At 40.5% G+C, this 19,004-nt stretch overlaps 1 protein-coding gene across 5 annotated transcripts; it reads right to left on the minus strand.

Annotated features, from left to right (window-relative positions):
• Positions 1-6,899: 6,899 nt before the first annotated feature.
• Positions 6,900-18,099, minus strand: zgc:63863 (uncharacterized protein LOC393372 homolog). Of its 5 annotated transcripts, none has more exons than XR_008905996.1 (10): positions 17,900-18,099; positions 17,048-17,233; positions 16,885-16,965; positions 16,543-16,729; positions 16,369-16,470; positions 13,563-13,704; positions 11,685-11,869; positions 11,398-11,532; positions 11,179-11,316; positions 8,817-10,327 (listed from the first exon to the last, which is right to left on the minus strand). XR_008905996.1 is itself a non-coding variant. In XM_056741999.1 (8 exons), the coding sequence occupies exons 1-8, from the start codon at positions 17,961-17,963 to the stop codon at positions 8,567-8,569; spliced, it is 1,188 nt and encodes a 395-aa protein (XP_056597977.1). In that variant the 5' UTR covers positions 17,964-18,099; the 3' UTR covers positions 6,900-8,566. The 5 variants fall into 5 exon arrangements, 1 of the variants encoding a protein (XP_056597977.1); XR_008905997.1 differs by having other exon boundaries at positions 8,817-9,315; positions 9,621-10,327; positions 11,179-11,532; XR_008905998.1 differs by lacking the exon at positions 8,817-10,327 and adding an exon at positions 8,706-8,807 and having other exon boundaries at positions 11,179-11,532.
• Positions 18,100-19,004: the final 905 nt, after the last annotated feature.

Raw genomic sequence — 19,004 nt, forward strand, 5'->3', positions numbered from 1 at the left:
AATGCAACGTTATTTATTTCGCACATCTTACAATTGTTTCATCATTTCACAAAGGAAAATTGTAAAGTGTAAAGAATACATAGAGAATACAATATACGGTGTCATTGCAAAATATGAACATCCAAATAAAAGTATTATTATTAAAATCATAGTCACATGCGAGATCGTTTGAAAACAGGTCAGAAACAAAACCAGAAATGATCCATTCCATTAAGAGTCCAGTAAGATGCAATACGGTGCACTGGGGCTGTGTATCGCCAACAAATTCACAACATACCCATCATGATACAAGGCCACGATATGATATGCATCCCCATACGAGTCCATTTTTATTACATTTCCAGTATAGCAGATTTAGAGCATAACAGACTTACAGAAACTTGCCATTCAACTAATTATAAGTTCATCTGACAAATCAATGCTCACCAGTCGTATAAAATAGAATAAGTAATGTTGCAAAAGATGTATGCATGTGTTTTACAAATAGACAATAATAAATATGAATATATGCATAAAAGTGAAGTCAGAGTTATTAGATTCAATTAAAATAGAAATAAATGACTGGTTTCTAGATGTAAGATTATACATGTGTCCGGTGCTGTAAGAGTTTAAGCAGATCTTTGCTCTTCACTTTCTGTTACACACACATTTACTGCGGCTCTTCCACGTCTTACTTTTCAAACGCTTCACTACATTACTCCAGCGGCCAGGCGTTTCGTTGATTTTAATAGTTTTATATTGAAAAATTGTTATGAAATGTTTTTTTGCATATTAATTGGCTCATTTCAAAAGTGCTGCAGAATCGGTACGGAGGCAGTTGTATTGATGCGCATCATCAGGAGTTCATGACGATGTATCACCATATCAGTATTTTGAACACATCTCTATTGTGCGCACAGTAGTAGAAAGCACACATCACCAATACAAAATTTTTATGAATTTAGAAATCATGTGTTGCTGCAATGCATTCTAGGACACAGGACCACAAAACCAGTCATAAGTATATTTGTAGCAATGGCCAAATAAAACTATTAATTTTTCTTTAAAAAATCATTAGGATATTAAGTAAAGATTATGTTCCATGAATATATTTTATAAATTCCCTTCTGTAAAATCAAATGTTATTTTTGTGAAAATCGCGAACAAAAATTGCCAGAAACACACCAATTATCACATCACTCGCTGCTCGCTCATTGAGAATGACTCCCTCAAGTTTGGTATCTATGTAAAGCTTAGAATTTCAGCTTTCGGGTTCATCGACTCTCCACAACGTCAATACAGCAGTAATCCAATAGAGAGCGTTAAAACAAACCTGTTTCTTGCTAGCAACAGCCTGCTACAGCGCCGATTTTCTCAACCTTTAGATTTTTATGCACCCTCAGATTTCAGCGTTATAAATAGTTGTATGTCAGGCATGTTTTCCTATCCTAACAAACCACCACATCAATTGAGAGATAATCGTTCAGCTTTCAGATGATGTATAAATCTCAATTTTGAAAAACGTGACTGGTTTTGTGGTCCAGGGTCACATATGAAGCTTTCGTCCTCCTCCTCTCGTCTGTGACGTCTCTCATCAGCTCTATGTTGTGCGAGGGGTGTAAACACAGCTCTCTGATGAACTAACACTGCTGTTTGTCTCCATACAAGTAGTTACCTCAAGTCTCTGGACAATACATTAAAACTCAATTACACGTCTATAGATCCCGAAGCTAACAAACAAACAGTCTCGCTCGCTCTTCTCTTTGACCTGTGATTGACAAACGCTTCAATCACTGCTCCGTGTGTTAAACCCAAGACCGCTCGCTTTGTTTTAATGCCCTCTCAGTCAAAGAACACAGAGCACGCTAAGACATGCTACACGCATGCAGTTTCGTGTCACTAGGTCTCGCAGAGTTTTATGGCTTGTCGTTCATACATAAATGCATGCGGTAAGAAATGGGACACGTTTAAAACATTTGCTTCTGGTCTGGCCTGCTGTACGGGGGACCCGCGCGGCCTGATGGGAAAACATCATTGCTTTCATTCCAGACAGTTTGCATCATGCATGAAGGCCACGTGGTGTCTGTAGCACCCCGCGTCGGCCTTCCGCTTTGGTGAAATGAGCCTCAGTACGATTGTAAAGCGCCGATATTTCGACTTGAGGGGTCTGCTCACACGTAACTCATCCCGAATCAATCAAGCAAAGATAAACCGATATTCAAGAGAGTTCTGTCCTTTCAGAAAATGAAAGAGATTTAGGACAAAATTTTCCTAGCTGTGCTTCTCATTATTATCTGCGTTTGATTGACAGTCAGATCAGAACCATCAGACTGGAGTATTCGGGTCATGGGTGCCAGGGCCCGTGTGGGACCACATTAATATTAATCCTCACCTTTGTCATTCAGGTACCAGGTGTCCCCCCGTCAGACAGGGCAGGACGGAGGAGCAGGTTCTCCAGAGGCTCCGCCGAACTCTTCCCGCAAACGACCTTTGACTCCTGCCATCCTTCCTGCGGAGTACCGTCAGTCCCTGATCGTTCACCACACTCCAGCCGTGCTACGGACGCAGACTGGATTCAAATTCAAAGGCTTTGTGGGTTCATTAGTTGCGCTCCATCCCCTAACTCTTCCCCCTGCAAACATAGAAGAAAACCGTCTTTTTATTTTTAACTTCTCAGACACCAGGAATGTGAAGGGTTCGGCTCCCATCAGGAGTTACTCAGGGCGGGAGTCTCGCTGTCGGGCCGTTTACACCTGCCGCTATGCATTAAACATGGCGTTGGCAGGGGGAATGATGGGACAGCGGCGTGCATGGGTGCTGCGAGTCTTTCATTAGCCGAGCCGTGAGGAATCTAATCGACAGCCACGCCGCGTTCCCTCCATCTCGACAGGCGTCCATCCGTTCACCGCCCCGCTGCTCCGGCTGAATACCTCCCCTGGCAGGCCGTTCTTCCATTCTTACTTCTATCCGCTCTGTTTCTCTCTCTGTTGTCCTACGTTGAGCTCTCGGTTGCCCTTTAGCGCGGCAGCTGAGGTTAGTTCCCTCTCTCTCGCTTCCGCTCTCGGTGACCTTGATGTACAGCGAGGGCACACAGAGACTCACAGGAACAAAGACGAAGAACCTGCACCGAAGCTTCACTCTCAACACACAATCAGAGAAACACTACAGATATAGAGAATATGTACAAGTGTTTTCAAATGAACAACATCGTCTTGAAGAATACCAGAGAGTCTGAATTGTGTGTGATGCAAATACGTGTGATTTGTACATGTGACTGTCTGAATACAAATATATATTTCGAGAATCTAAGTCATTTAAATCAGCGTTTATGTTTCTCCATATTTGAAACAATTCAGCCATTTTTAGCGTGTTATTTCACACATGTGTACTCGTTTCACATCACCAGGACTCAAAGCGATACTTCAACCAAAAATTCTGTCATCATTTACTCACCCTCAGGTTTTTCCCAACCTATATAAACTTCTTTGTTCTGCTTAACACAAAGGAAGATATTTGGAAGAATGTCAGTAAGCAAAGAGATCTTATCGCCCATTTACTGCCATAGTAGGGGAATAAATACGATGGGAGTCGATGGGGTATGCAATCTTTTTGCTTACTTACATTCTTCCGAATATCTTCCTTTGTTTTCATCATTCTTCATTTGTGTTGATTTTTTTATTTTTCTTTATTAGGTTGTTTTCTAGTTCTATGTTATTATTTAATGTGTATTTACTGTGTACAGACCTTTGGTCTACTGTGTATTGAAAAGTTTAGATTTGAGAGAACAAAGACTTTGGAACAACCTGAGTGCGAGTTAATAATGACTGAATTATCATTTTTGGGTGAACTATGCCTTTAAATATTCAAAAAGATTGTTCATTTGAATTTCAAAAGTCAAACAAATAGGTTTATTAAAAGTCTGTTCTGAAAGCTAGACCTTGTTTAAAGCTGGCCGGAGAGTGAAATCACTTTTCTGTCAAGCGTGTTCCTCACAGCAGTGGAGCGCCGGATCATCTGCCAGCAGTGTTCAATCACGCCAACACTCTTCTGCTCCACATACACACAACACCGCAAATCTACTCCGGGAAAAAAACACTTACCAAACTGACTCGCTGTCTTCTCAGACAACATCCTAACCATCATGAAGCCTTACAGCTCAAACCTTCTCATACTGGAGACATAGTGGACACTGTAAAAAATGATTCTTTGTTGTAGTAGATTTCATGAAATTAATTGAGTAAACTTAATACAATTGAGTTGTTGGCTTTTCAACCAAAATTTTTATTAAAATTATGGAAAAAATCTGGGATTTCAAAATTCACAAATTATTGAGTGAATTCAACTTTTTTCATGTTCAACCCACTTAAACTTGTTTAAAGGATCTTGAATTAATTATTTTGTGACTGAGCAGTGAATTTAAGAGTTCCCAGCATGTGTGCTTTTGTGAAATGTGCTACTTTATGTGCTTTAAAATAAAATTAAAGTCTTGATTTTTTTTCTTGATTTATTCATTGAAGATTGCATTAAAAATACGCTTTAAAATACTTAAAAACATTTTGTGTAATATCGTTACCATCATTTTTTTTAAGTAAATATCCGTGCCGTTTTTTACAGTGAAACAACCTGGAGGACATAATACTCAAAAATAAAAATACATATGTCGCACAAACAATGAGTAAAATAATACATAGATGAACTACTTTCCAGCATTAAGCAGACGGCTCACCAAAAACTGAGACATTAAAAAAATCTTCCTTATGTCAGGTCAAACCGTTCTTCTTCAGAACACAAAAGAAGATAGTTTGAAGAATGTTGATAATCAAATAATAAACCACATTGACTTCCATTGTATGAACACAAAACATTTCTCAAAATATCTCCAGTTGTGTTCCAGAAGAAATTGTCACATAGAGGTTTACAACCACATGAGAGAGAATAAATGACAGAATTTTCTTTTTTTATGAACTTCTCCAATCAAGCACGAGCTCATGAATACATCAGATTTAGTCAAAAGCGACACATCTAACAAACATCATAACCCCACTTTCCTTTTGAATCACCCTTGGCATCCTGACCGTGTCAGATGATGATGTCGAGAGGGGTTTTGGAAGAGAGCTAATGCGTTCCCATCGATCTTTTTAATGGCCCGAGGTGATGAAGAGGAACTCATATTAAAATGTATTTTAGGTCACTTGTGAACCTCAGGTAATAGATTTCACCCCATTATTGTTTAACGACCGTCGGCAGTGGATTTAAGCGTCTGCTTTTATTTAAATCGTTTCCTCGAATATTAATTAGACCAACAAATCAATGAAACCTGACGTCATTTGCATTTGAGTTTTTCGTGAGGAGAGCGTCGATCTCATTCAAATACATTCGGTTACGTTCGTTCCTCTGGTGACGAATGGCGCTACGCCACAAATTAAATTCCCATTAACAAAGTCGCTCTGGCCAATTTCCACTCAGAAATACCTCGCTTCCAAAATAACGAGAGAGTTCGCGAGGCACTGGAAAGCGTCGAAAGTCTGACTGAATCGCATTAAAAACGCATTAAAGTTGGCGGGGTGAAGATTGCTCCTTCGCATAAACACATTATTCCTTCCGTGTGTTTTTTTTTTGGCGGGGGTGATTTCGGGCGCTCAGGGCAGAGTCTGCTAACAGCCGCTCATCAACACCCGAGGCACAAATAGAGGCCGCCAGCTGTGGAAACAGGTTAAATGCGGCTCTCGCATCAGCTCTGGCGCAGATCGACAGACTGTGAAACACGCGCTGCTGTAACTCTTCACATCAGTTCCTTAACGTGGTCAAGAGTTCCTACAGTCGATCTGAACAGAGATCAAATGCTTCTAAATGAAGTGCAGACCTCGACAGATGTTGTGAAGTGTTTTGAGACATTTAGTCTGACACCAATTTTAGATCGCAAAAGTTTCAATTTCACGAACCGTAGGCCTAATTGTACACCTCAAAGTCGTTGCCAGTGTTGGGTGTAACTACACTGTAAAACATTCCTGTAGTTTTGCATCAGGTTTGTCAGTAACTGAACATTTAATTTACCATAAACCTATTTCATAGCGTGACGTGTAGAAACCGGAAGTAGGGTAAACGCTTATCCGGTCAATGCAAGCTCCGTTCACAAGACAGAATTGCGGAGACCAGAAGTTCGGCATTTTCTGATTTGTCTTACATAAATCAGACCTTGATAATAAATGATTCGCTCAAAAAACAATGGTTTTGTAATGTTTGTTTTCCTACTTTTTAGATCTCCCAGATAACCTTGAATAAATCTGACAACATATGCCACTTTTGTTTTTGGTGAACAAAATGAACGCCTGTGAGAAAACAAGCTGAATGAATGAATGGCTATGGCAGCAGTGCGACCGGAAAAAGATTTCCCCTACTTCCGGTTTCTTTCGCCATTTGTGAATTTTGTTTTAAACGTAAACTTACCTAGTTTATATATTTTCTTTCATTAAACAAGACTTAAAGTCTTGGGTGATTTTTCTTGTTATGTAAATGTATCGTTATTTATGAAGTTTTAATTATTTTTAGTAGAAAACAAAACAAAAATGCTCAGGAAGAATGTCATTTTTTTGCAGTGTAATGCCAGTAATGAGAATAATTTTTTTAATTCTGATGAAAGTCAAGTGTTACTCGAAATTAAAACTGAACTAATAAAAAATATTAAGTAGTAATCAAATCTACAGTAAGTTACTGGCAAAACTACTGCAAAGTTTAACAGTGCGGTTACTAAGTAATTTGTTACTGTAATTTAATTACTTTTCCCTTGAAATAGTAAAGTAAGGGATTACTCTATTTTGTCTGTCATTTAATTAAAGTTACTTCCGATGTAATTAAACTAAATACTGTGTGTAATATGTGTGGGTGTGTGCAATAATGGAATTGACATCAAAATTCAAGTCTAACTTTAAAATCTGTGCTTTAATGAATCTTTCTCACATTTGTAATACTTTGGTCAGTTAATAATACAACATTATATAGTTTAACATGATTTATTTGAATGTATTAGGAGCCGTTTTATGTTTTCACTTTTTCGGAGTAACTCGCCCAGCACTTTCACACAGAGATCGTCGAAAATACACGGAAAATGTGTCGAGGAATTTGATCCGGGATCGTTCGATTTTGTTCATTCAGTGATTTTATGGAATCTGTGCGTGCCGTTCACAAACATCCCGTGAAGATTCCAAATGACATAACTCAATGTAATGATATGTGCATTTTCTTCATGAAAAATAGGGTTTAAGACGTTGGAAGGATATTTTATATATACATATTTTATATTATAGAAGGCCTATTTTTTAGTTTTCGATTTACTAACAAACAAAAAAAACTCGTTTTACTATATTTGTTTTCATAGCCAAATTATTTACGATTTATTATAATCGTGTGTCATCAGTACAAGGCTTGTAGGGCATTGTTTCTGACTTTTTTCCACACAGGGTGCTTTCCGGGACTGACCCCATTAATGTTACTAGGTCCCCTTTCGGGAATCCCTTTTCTGATCAATCTGGGATGCGTTTGCGTTCACACTGGCAATTTTCTGGGATCAGCGGTCTGTGTGAAAGGGATTTAGGTGTCCTGACAATTTATGCTACCCAGCAGATGTTCCTACCCCGCGTTATACTGCTGAGGTGTTAGATTTAGGGGCGGTTTCCTGGACAGGGATTAGTTTAAGCCAGGACTAGGCCTTAGTTTAATGAGACAATTTAAGTAGCTTTAACAAACATACCTTACAAACAACATTACTTGTGTGCATTTTAAAACAGCACGAAGGCACTGATGTATTCTATTAGGTGTCAGAGCAAGTTTTTATCAGTTTGGACAGCTCTAACATTTATTTTAGGACTAGTCTAATTTCTGCCCGGGAAACCACCCCTTAGGGTTTGGATTGGAGTTAGTTTTGTAGGTAGCACAAATCGACAAAACATGCAGCATCCAAAGATGCTTCCACACAACTGAGGTCAACATCACACAATGCACTAATAAACAATGAAGTGAAGCATTGAGCTGCACCATAACACACAGCTACACATTACAAAGGCTAATAAAGTTTCTTGTTCCAGAACGTCAGGGTCAAAACAAGATGGAGGACATTTTGTGCAGATCTACAAACGTACATTTTGATGATTGAGTGTTGAATGTGTTGCTCTACGCATTTGTAAAATAAATACATCACTTGAGTCCTTTTATTATGATGAATAAATTGTGTTATTCGTCACAATGCGTATGGCAGTTGTAGCCTATGTGTAGTGTGTGTGTGTTGTGTACTCTCTGTGGTCCTCATGCAGTCTTCACCTGGTTTCTGCCGGTAATGAGCTTTTCCTTCACTAAAGAAGAAAGCGTTTAATAATTTGTGCCGAACGGCCGAGTGGAGCGCTTTCACTCCGCTGACCAAACGTCATCCAGAAATGCTTACGATTACAAAAAACATCACCTGACTCCTCCCACCTCTCCAATATTAACTCCACGATAAATAAGAATACAACGACATGATGGACATAAATAAGCTTTGGGGTTTAACGCACATTTGCGTTTGGCTTTGGCACAGGAGAACGATGGAGACACGGTCTCAGAAGAGCTGTGAGAGGAACTCAGGAGCCCAGTTCATAGCCGTCTGGGCCACAGCCAGCGCCGCCGCCCCCAGCGTGGCCGACAGACCCCACACCGCCATTTTTAAAAACTGGTTAGGAGTGTTCATGGGAAGGGCTAGATGGTCTTCGTGGCGTTTCTGGAGCTGCTTTCGCAGTACGGCGTCTGGGCGCTGCTGCAGCGTTGATCTCTGGAAGTCCTTAAAGCTGCTGATGGCGATTCTGTGGAGAACCAGAAAACAAAAAAACAACAAGAATCTATTAATGCTCAAGTAGTTGCTCAAGAGTCCACGCTGAGATGTGGACAAAAAACATCATTAAAACATCATCAAATATTCAAAAATTCCATTTTATTAGAGTCTCTAAGGAAGAATAGTTAACACAGAATGCAAATTCAGTTCGCTCGCGATAGTCAAGAAACGCATTCAGAGGAACCGCGGGCTCTGCGTCTGGAGGTCCTCGCTGGTTTTTCTGGTTTTCCTCCTGTGATTCCAAGCATTCTCAAGCTCTCATTAGGATCTGCGGCTAATGCGACACGGCTGAAAATAGCTGACAGGTAACAGCAGAGCAATTAACTTCCAAACTTTCCCTTCAGCAGCTGAAGACTCGGGAGACGCAGGGTTTGAGCTGATGAAAGCCGCTCTGATGCGGTGACTCGGGCCCGGCGTGAGATCTGTCACTCCACTCCGACCCTTCAACTCTCCAAACACACGTGCTGGATTCCCGTCGTCTGTTTAAAGAAACACCTCATCCAAAAATGACAACTCCGTAAGAATTAATTCTGTAGGAATCTAGAAAGCGTATTAAACAACTAGTTTATATGAGCACTCTAAATCTTCCGAGGCCAGACAACGTCTTTGTGTGTGGAACAGAAATTGAAGATAATGTGTATAAAGACTCCACAGCTAGCCTGTGACATGGGACAATCAAGAAATAAATCACGAGAGCTTCCACTGGGGCGTTACCACTGTTTTCTCATCTCAAAGAAAGCATTTGTTGCCAATGGGTCAAGAATGAGTTTTCAGATGACTTTACCTCCTCCGTCTTCACAGCAACGATGTTGGATGGCTTCTCTTGCTCCTTCTGGTCTGTAAAAGAGTTTCTAATTTTGCTGTTTCCACTCTCACAAACGGCAGATTGTGTGACCTGTGTCGCATCAGTCTTGTGTTTTCCACTCGTTCTCTTCCTTCGCCTCAATCTGTTCCCTCTGCACTGAGGGAAAGGCAGCAGATGATGGATGTGTTTACACTGGAGGAACATTTCAACGTCAAACCATCTCAAGTTCAGTCTCTCTTTTGTCTGTCGTGATAACGGTCCTTGACGTTCACGTTCACCTGCTTTCATTCAGTGCCGAGGAACCTGATCGCCGTTAGACCCCTGGGAGCCGGACGCTGGTTTTTAAGTGCATCCTGTATGCTTGAACCTCTCTTGAGATGTCGTAACATGATGGGTTAACACAGTTCAGCGAGATGCTCTCATTCTTGATGGTCTTATTATTAGACACTTGCTGCTGAGATGGTATGCCCAATTACCCATGAGTCCACGCTCTGCTTGTGTGTGTCCTGCAGGCTTTTGTGAATCAGCTCTGATGTCCCGATGACCCGTGAGCGCTGGCTCTTTGTCATGTCACCTGGAGCTGCTCACAGGAGCTCGGCGTGACACTCCAGGACTTCACTTACTCGCTCATACACACACTTATTAAAGTACAGTAACGGGGGAGACTTCGCTTCGTTTCCATGTGTCTGAAACAAATGATGCAAAAAATTATTTTTTTAGCTAAACCATCCCATTTATTTGGGCTGAGGTTTGTGGTGCACAGGTTTTTAAGACACGTGAAAAAGGGGTCACATGAAGCACACAATGAACAACAGAACGTTAAAAAGAAAAATGACAATATAAACCAGCTGCAAACATCCCATAATATCCACTAATACTATCCAACACGACCTGAACACATGATTTAATCAAACAGGTAACGCTAACACGAAACACGGATCATAATTCCTGCTGATGATATAAATTTGGTGTGTTAATGACGACGGAGCGGAGCGCGAGGTCGTGTGTTAGCCTGCGGCCATGTGCGGGGGGATTAATGAAGAACATTTGGGGGTCAGAACCATTTGAAAGAGTGTGCCACTCCTCATTACTGAACTCCACGGGGTCAAACAGTACAATAGAGAGCAAGGTCACAGGTCACGCCCCCCAGAGAGTCTGCTCATTTCACTGACACACACACACAGGGACACAGATGCTACTGGGGGAGGGGTTATGCAAAACACACAAGGACTTCATAACCCAGTGAGGCGGGGCTTAGTTACTGCAAGACTGATTTGCATAAGACAAACCACTTTCCTCCTATCACTTGTCTCACCCTCATTTCCGTCTCTTTCTCCCGCTGTCTATTTGTCTCTCTCTCATTTCTGTCTCTCTCTCAATCTTCATAGTCAAAGGCAGGCGCGGGGAGATCTTAAACGAGATGGATCTTCTCTCTGATGGCTTTTTCAGGGCTCTGGGGCTTGAATTCAGTTCCCTCTGAACGGCAGAGGAATGGCTTGCCCCCGCCGGCAGAGATAAATCATTAAAGTGCTTTCACCTGCATCTATGAATGCGATCGGTGGACTGATGGCGAGCGTTTAGACAGGCATGGGTACGACGCAGACAGCTCAGGCTGAGACATCAAAACAGGAGCTCAGGAGAGGGGATATGATGTCATACTCAACAGCTCCACCTGCTGGAAATAGGATGATAAAAATGCCCCTCAGGACCCAACATGTGAGCGTTGAATACCAACAGATGTGTGTAAACTCATTACCGACAGAAACCATCGTCCTGGAGATATGAATGATCTTCTGATCATACGTGTGCTTTTACTTTTCCGAGCATTTGAATGGTGCTGTAGTCAGGCATGAAAACATGTTATAGATCCTGCAGACTCTTTTCATGAGCACTGGTGAATTTCCCACGACCAGACCAAGAAATCGGAGTCAGTAACTAGGATCAATCTTGACTTATTCAAGAGTGCTACCATCTTAAATATACTTCAATAGGCTGTAGTAAAATGATAAAAGGTCTTTTATAGTAGTTTATGTATAAACTCACATGCTGTGTGACTGCAGAGCTGCGGACTGGGCGAGCAGAGAAGGCGGGCAGCTCTCGAACAGACTCTGAGCTCGACCAATCAGATCCTCGTACGGCAGATCCTGAGGCATCTTTGACAACAGGTGATGAACGCTGGGCATATCACACTCGCTGCTCTTCACCTCCTCCTTTCTGTACAACACAATCTGAGAGAGAGAGATAGTGAGGGAGGGAGAGAGCGAGAGAGAGGGAGAAAAATAGAGAGAAAGAAAAAAAAAGAGAGAGAGAAAGAGATAGAGAGAGATTTCTTGTCATTAGTTGTTTTATGTATAATGCTAAGACAATATTTGTAAACAAATCACAATAATGCCAATAAATACATTTAAATAGAATAGAATATACAATTCAAATATTTTAATCTGTTTGGCTGTTGTTATGCGATTTATATCCATTCACAAGTTTTTTCTGTTTAAGGCAATAAAAAATAAAAATAAAAAAGTCTGCGCACATAAAACATTTTTAAAGCCTAAATACAATTTCTGGTCATTTTTGATATATTCAGTTTTCAAACAATTTCTTGTTCAAGACACACTGAGCAGTTTGTCAATTAGGGAAAAAGCTAGATACACTTTGTTTGTCATATCTAGTCTTAATATCCCATTCAGTATTGATTTGTGAAATATATTGTTTTAAATCTATAAATGCAAATAGTTTTCTATTATTTTCAGGTTTAGGGGTAGAGGATAAATTATACAGTTTTTACAGAATAAAAATCATTATGCCTATGGACTGTCCCCATGGAGATAATAATCCAGACATGTCTCTGTGTGTGTGTCAATAAAGCTTGATCTGATTCAGAGCAAACAGCAATAACATTATCAGACCTGCTGTTGATGTCTAAACCATCTGACCTCAGAATAAAGCACACTAAACAGATGTTCACTACACTACACAGACAACATGCTGGAGCATAAGCCGTCATCTCAATCTATAGTGCAACCCAGTAGAGGTCAAACAACAGCGTTTCATTTCCAAACAAATCTCAGCCGTTCAGACTGAAGCTGGGTCACGTCCAGAGTGACTGTATCCACACATCTCCAGGCCTCCCCGACTTCAAACGGCCTGCGGCCCCCTTCGCTTTCCATGTTGTGTCTAGCAGGGGCTGAGCTCGTGGAGGCAGAAAAAAGATTCAAGCACAAACACACGCAGCCTTCCATACAAACCTCTGGTGAATTCATTAGACTTGTTTAATTAACTCAGTCCCGCTACAACAAAGTGCCCTGGATTCACACATCACACAAGAAAAAAAGCTGAAAATTCCTTCTTTCTCTTTGAAACAAGCTTTTTTTCTGTTGCGTTGATAAATTAGCTATCGCCTTAATAAGTGAATTAACAAATACACAAGCGAAACATTGTAAACAACGTCCTCCTTCCGGATAAGAAAGGCGTGTGTATATTCAGATGGTTTGTCTGACTCCATTAACAGTGTGGAGGCTTTATTTCTGCCGTTTTCCAATGTTTCATGAAAAAAAATAACCTCTGATTGTGGCACCGTGATTCTAGTTTCATGTCCAAATCGTCCATTTTTAAAATACAGTTTGCATTTGTAAGTATGGAATCATTTAGCTCTATATTCTTTCTGCAATAAACCATGCTAAATCAGATTGCTAAATTCATATCAAAAGGGTTCTGGTTTGCAGACACTTGGCGAGTGTCAATCTTGGACGTGCGAGATATTCTGAGAGCCTGTTACGCCACACGCAGAAAATAACACAGCGGTCTAAATGTCATCCAGCTTTTAAGTGCAATGATGTCTTTCCTTGCGCTTACACGAACAGAAAAGGTTAAAATGCTGCACGGCCTCGATGTCCGGCAGAATAAAGAGAAGATCTATCTTACCACAGCGGCAAAGTAAACGGCCATGAGCGGATGAGAGGCCAGGAAGAAATCATAGAGCCGCAGAACGTGTCTGAAGTCGGACAGAACATAGCCGTACCATGTGATCAGCCAGCTCAGGGCGAAGATAGTGCCCACCTCGGCCCTGTAAACCAGAGCAAAAACCAATAAGACACATAATCTGCATCGCACCATTCATTGGGTTTCTCCGTAACATCTGTAAATAATCCAATTATTTTTGACCTAACTGTATTTTCCGCGTCGGTCAGATGTGCAAACTTGAATAAAAATATTCATTTCATGATATCCCCGACAACCACAAACCCTCCAGAAACTCCAGAACACAAGAACGCATGTTTGACACGTTCATTCATCACATGCGAGCGGTTTAACAGCTGAAGGGGCTTTCTTCCATCTTGTGAAAGTGTCATATGGTTTCCGCTGTCATGACTGGAAGATGTGAGGAGGAAATAAAAACCATAACAATGAAGCCCAAAGCTCCACCCCATATGGACAGACATTATGCTGTCAATTTACAACTTCCTGCTTAAAAACATGGCACAGAAAGCCTCTTCAAAGCCCAATTCATACAGATCTGTGTATGTCTGTAACGTCAATGAGTGCGTTTACATGCACAAAATAAACAGATATCTCTCAAAAATCAGTTTAAAATGAAACCTGCTTTCACGTGTTTACATGTATAGTAATAATAAACCGGCCACGTTGAAAACCGCAGTTACACGGAAGTTTCAGACTTGCCGGGTTTCTCGCGTGCAGTGACGTCATCGTCGGTAGTCTGTTTAGTCATTAAAAATGCAGCGGGAAAATGGTTCAGAAGCTGTATTTTTTATATCTCTTCTCATGTCCGCAGTATATGCATATGTAACCATAGTTCTTCATTTTTACGTTTCTACATCAACTGCATGATTCCAGAGAGGACTTTTATACGTTGTTTAACTATTACTTCCGTTTGGTACTTTTACTACTGCGCTTTCAGACATGCGTACACATAAACTAATAGAAAACCGGTAAAGGTGTTCACATGCAGTGCGAAATTGGAGTAATGGGCAAAAAACTCCCTCTGTCGATCGGTTTCGCTTAAGCCGTTTATTTTATTTTATTTTATTTATAAAGCCCATTTATAGAACAGACTTGTTCCCCACAGTGCAAATATCAAAGGTAGAATAAAAATATCTCTTTCACTCTTTATCTTTTTCAACAAATCAACATAAAAAAAATTTAAAACATTTTTTTTGATAAAGCTTTATGACCTTTCCCAATAAAAGAAAACCGTTTTACGTGTTTACATGACCTTCCATATATCATCTTATTAAGCAAAATCAGCGTAAAACTGTGCATGTAAACGCACTCACTGATTCCCACCGAATATCTGTTCAAATCAGAGGGATGGTTTTGTGTCTTCTGTCTGTACAAATCACACATATTACCATTGAATTACATGTATCGGGTGCTGATGTACAAAATTGTGGATGATATAATAAACAACTAAATAAAGTCATTATAAAGACAAGCAGACGCCCGGTCACGCTCACGGACAGCACAGATAATATCACGTGTCAGAGGCGTTTCAGGACGGATGTTCTGTTGAGATCAGGCAGGTAAACGCTTCTCAGTATGAAGAAACCGATGCACGTCCATGTAAATAGACATCACAACATGTATTTTTTAGACTGGCCTGTTTGCCCAGAGGCTTTTAAGAGTTCTCCTTTTATTAACTTGTTTGTAAAAGTCTGAGAGTGAAAGCAACAGCCCGAGCGAGCAACACCATTAAACCTGTGGACCGGCGAGACGCTGCCATGCAATATTTACCAAGAACCTCTTATTCTCTACATTTTACATGACACGCCATTATAAATAACCTACTTTTATAAAGGAGAGCTGAGAAAGTGCACGCAAGACAGCGATGAGTATCTGTGCCGAGTTACAGGTTTATGTGAACACTCACGACTCACGATAAAGAATGACTAACTGAAGGAACTGATGCTACGAACATCACGAAATGAATTCATCTGGAGAAATCATCTAAATTATCACATTTTGTTTCAAAAAATCTATTAATCAATAAACCTTCAAGCATTTAATATATGATTTAATGTCACAAAATATTCAGACTATTTTATTTTATTTAGTTCACTGCTGTTTAGGACTCCTTCTATAAATGTTCTTGCATTGTAGGATTTAACAAGAATTTAGTGCAAAGGTTTGTTTAATGTTTAAGATTAATTCATAGTTAAAGAATCAAAGTTGTCACAAAAATCAGATTATTGTATAAATGATGTAATCCTACAGTTAGACATTTAAAAAGACCCTTTTACAGCTCACCTGAGCCCTTTTCACTGTCTGAAGAACCTCACACAACAGTTCCCTGTGAGAATTCATCATAAAGCATGCATGCAATCCGAGAAAACAGTTTTAAACGTAGCTGACGTGCTAGACATCAAATCGTATAACCGTACACGTAATTCTTGCCCTTTCTGCGTCTCGTTCAATTGAATCGTGACTAATTCCACTGATTTAAGAGCAGTTACAGGAAACAAACACAGACAAGCGTGATCTATTTTACAGACTCCAGAGGCTTTTATATGCTCAGACTGTGTGTGTGTAATAGTCGGAGATAAACCTGTTAGCAGGTGACACACTGCCATGAATGTGTGTAAAGACATCTGCTGCCCTCTACAGGACGCAGACAGAACTGCACTAACATCAGCTGGGTTGAAAGCTAGTTTTAGTTTTCATTGCAACATTGTTAAATCATTCACAGCCAATCATTAGTGAGATTAAGAGTCACCTGATCATGAAGTCATGGAGTTCAGGGTCCACACGCTCCAGAATGGGCATCAGGTAGTTCAAGATGTGCTTTGTGCTGTCCATAGTGGGGTCCATGAAGTCTCTGCAGGTCCCAGAAGAAACCGTTACAGTGCGGGAAACCTTACAAAAAGTGACCAGAGCTCATTTAAAATACCTGAGATGGTGATTGGACAGTTTTTCCATGAGCGCAATGGTCAGTCTTTCTCCCACCACCAGCAGGAAGGTCACGGTGAAGTCATGATATCCCTGATAATAGTGCAGCTGAGGGTTCCTCCTCAAAACATCCAGAATGATGTCAATCAGCTGCTCCTGGAGAACCCCCCTTTCGTCCAGACGCATGCCTGGGGAACATTGATTCACAACCTTTACAGAACCGTTAACACAGAACATCACCTGTCACTAACTAGAAGCGAATCTACGGGCCCCGGGGATAAATGAGTGTGATAGTACGTCAATGTCACTGTTCTCGATCGGATAAAAGACATCACACACTGACCCTTTGGGAAGCGGCGCATCGATCTCCTGACATCAAGCACCACCTGCCTGTGGTCTTTGTGGCCCTCGCGGACATCTTTAGCTTTATAAGAAGGAAAGATGGAGAAAAGTTGACATCATCTTGAACTGTTCTTCTGTACAAGAGTCCACAAATCCACACTTACAGGGTTTAGCAGGCAGATTGTAGACATTGACACTGAGGAGTTTGGGCCAAACTTTTCTTCTGATGTCATCCGTCAGCAAACCACCCTCACTCCCAGCCGCCTGCCGCAGGGTGTCGATGTCCACCGGGTCACTGTTGAGGGCCTGATGGATATCCACAAGCTTCCGTTTCTTCCAGGACAATTGTTCTGCAGGTGGAGTTCAGAAAGCGTGAGGCAATATCCTTACATTACAGACAAAATTAATCCATGGCCAGTCATCTGCAAACCTTCCATCAGAAGAGAACATAACACATCAACACACTGTCAACTAAAGAAAAGCTCAGAGACTTTCTAACATCTCACTTTTTACTTATGCTTGGTAGAAAAAAGTATTGCGGCAATGTCAGAAACAAAACAAAACCGTGCTGTCTATATGAGTAAGTCAAACTATCTGTTTTTATCAGTTAATTTGACAGGCTACAAAAATGAAGGGGCGTGGTTTAAATGCAGGGCCGGAAGTTGATGCGGCGACGGCTGTTGAGGTCCAGCTGCCTTTAACTTATATTAGAATCAATTTTAATCTTTTACACCTGCATTTCCTCTTCGAAAAGCAGACATGCAATTCATTCCGACTAAAGGGTGTGTTCTGATGGGAAAGTGAGGTCAGTCCACACCCGCTTATTATGGGCTTCAATCAATCAATCACACACGGGATCGCGAGCGCTTATTCTAACTGGAGAGTAACCTACAGATCAGGGTAAAATCACACAAATTCAACGAGTTTATACTTTAATGGATCACACACTCACACACATTCAGTGAGATTATATTGGATATCTCACACTTAGTTAACATCATATCAGGTAACGTTACCTTCATTTCTCCTCACAGTCGCTCGGGATTCGTTACCCTGAGGTCTCTTTCTCACCCTTTTCATCTTCTATGCAGCGTACAATCATGAGGACATAAATCGCATACTTAACAATTATAAAAAAGTGAATTTCATTAAAAACTGACAGGGAAACAAAGTGATATTCCCCTCATATCTCGCCGGTGACGCCGAGTTGTGCGAGTCTCACGAGCTTTGCTCCTATTGGCTGTTAGACGGAAAATGCCGGTGAGTCACTCAACCTTGACTGGCATCTACCTCGCACCCGATTGGTCAAAAGACTCCTCGTAGCCTGACGCCATTGGTCTAGTCGAAACTTGTCTGGGCAAGAGCTGTTGAGAAACAGAGTTGCGACACACTTTAATATCGCCGCCGCGTGATCACGTGGTTCATGGGACTCAATAGTTCCAAACTCTCGGTCTGTTTGAATGGGTTTAAGCGGGAGAGACAGTGGAAGCAGCTGTGTTTGCAACAAATTTCACTAAATACCAACACAAAATACGCACTGATTACTATGTTGGTTAAATGTATGATAATATTTTGTCTGATAAATGTGTTAGACTTACAGTATTATGCAGATTTTTGTGTTTAATTACACTAGGCAGAAGAATGCAAAATGTGCAAAACATTAACAGTATTTATGCATTCATCTGTTTCATATGCTTCTATGATCATCAGTACATTTACATTTAGTTATTTAGCAGATGCTTTTATCCAAAGCGACTTAGAGAGAGTTCAGGGAGCAATAAAGCGATATTTCATACAGGAGCGATGATACAATATGTGCTAATACCAAGTTACTAACCGTAAACTGATGAGAGAAAGAGAATACAATGTTAAATTATGTTAAGACATTTACATAAAAATGCAATTAATTTAAGTTATTTATCAATAGATGCAAGTAAATGCACCACAAATAAAACTTTTTTATATAGTTTATACACGGAGATAACATTTTATTTAATGTGCAGTCTTAGTTTATAGAAAATCATTCAACCACACATATCTTGTTTTCAAAACATCCTTATAATAAAACACCAGTTTTACAGAGATGTATTGGGAAACAGTGAAATGAATGGGCTTCAATGC

Source organism: Triplophysa dalaica, chromosome 25 (genome assembly GCF_015846415.1).
Source record: "Triplophysa dalaica isolate WHDGS20190420 chromosome 25, ASM1584641v1, whole genome shotgun sequence".
NCBI lineage: Eukaryota > Metazoa > Chordata > Actinopteri > Cypriniformes > Nemacheilidae > Triplophysa > Triplophysa dalaica.

Bases quoted from the DNA above. Each gene is read 5' to 3' on its own strand.
- zgc:63863 (XM_056741999.1), bottom strand. From the start codon at position 17,963: ATGAAAAGGGTGAGAAAGAGACCTCAGGGTAACGAATCCCGAGCGACT. The intron at 17,234-17,899 runs GTAACGTTACCT...CTCCACCTGCAG, and splicing joins GACTGTGAGGAGAAATGAAG to AACAATTGTCCTGGAAGAAA. The intron at 16,730-16,884 runs GTCAGTGTGTGA...AATGTTCCCCAG, and splicing joins GATGCGCCGCTTCCCAAAGG to GCATGCGTCTGGACGAAAGG.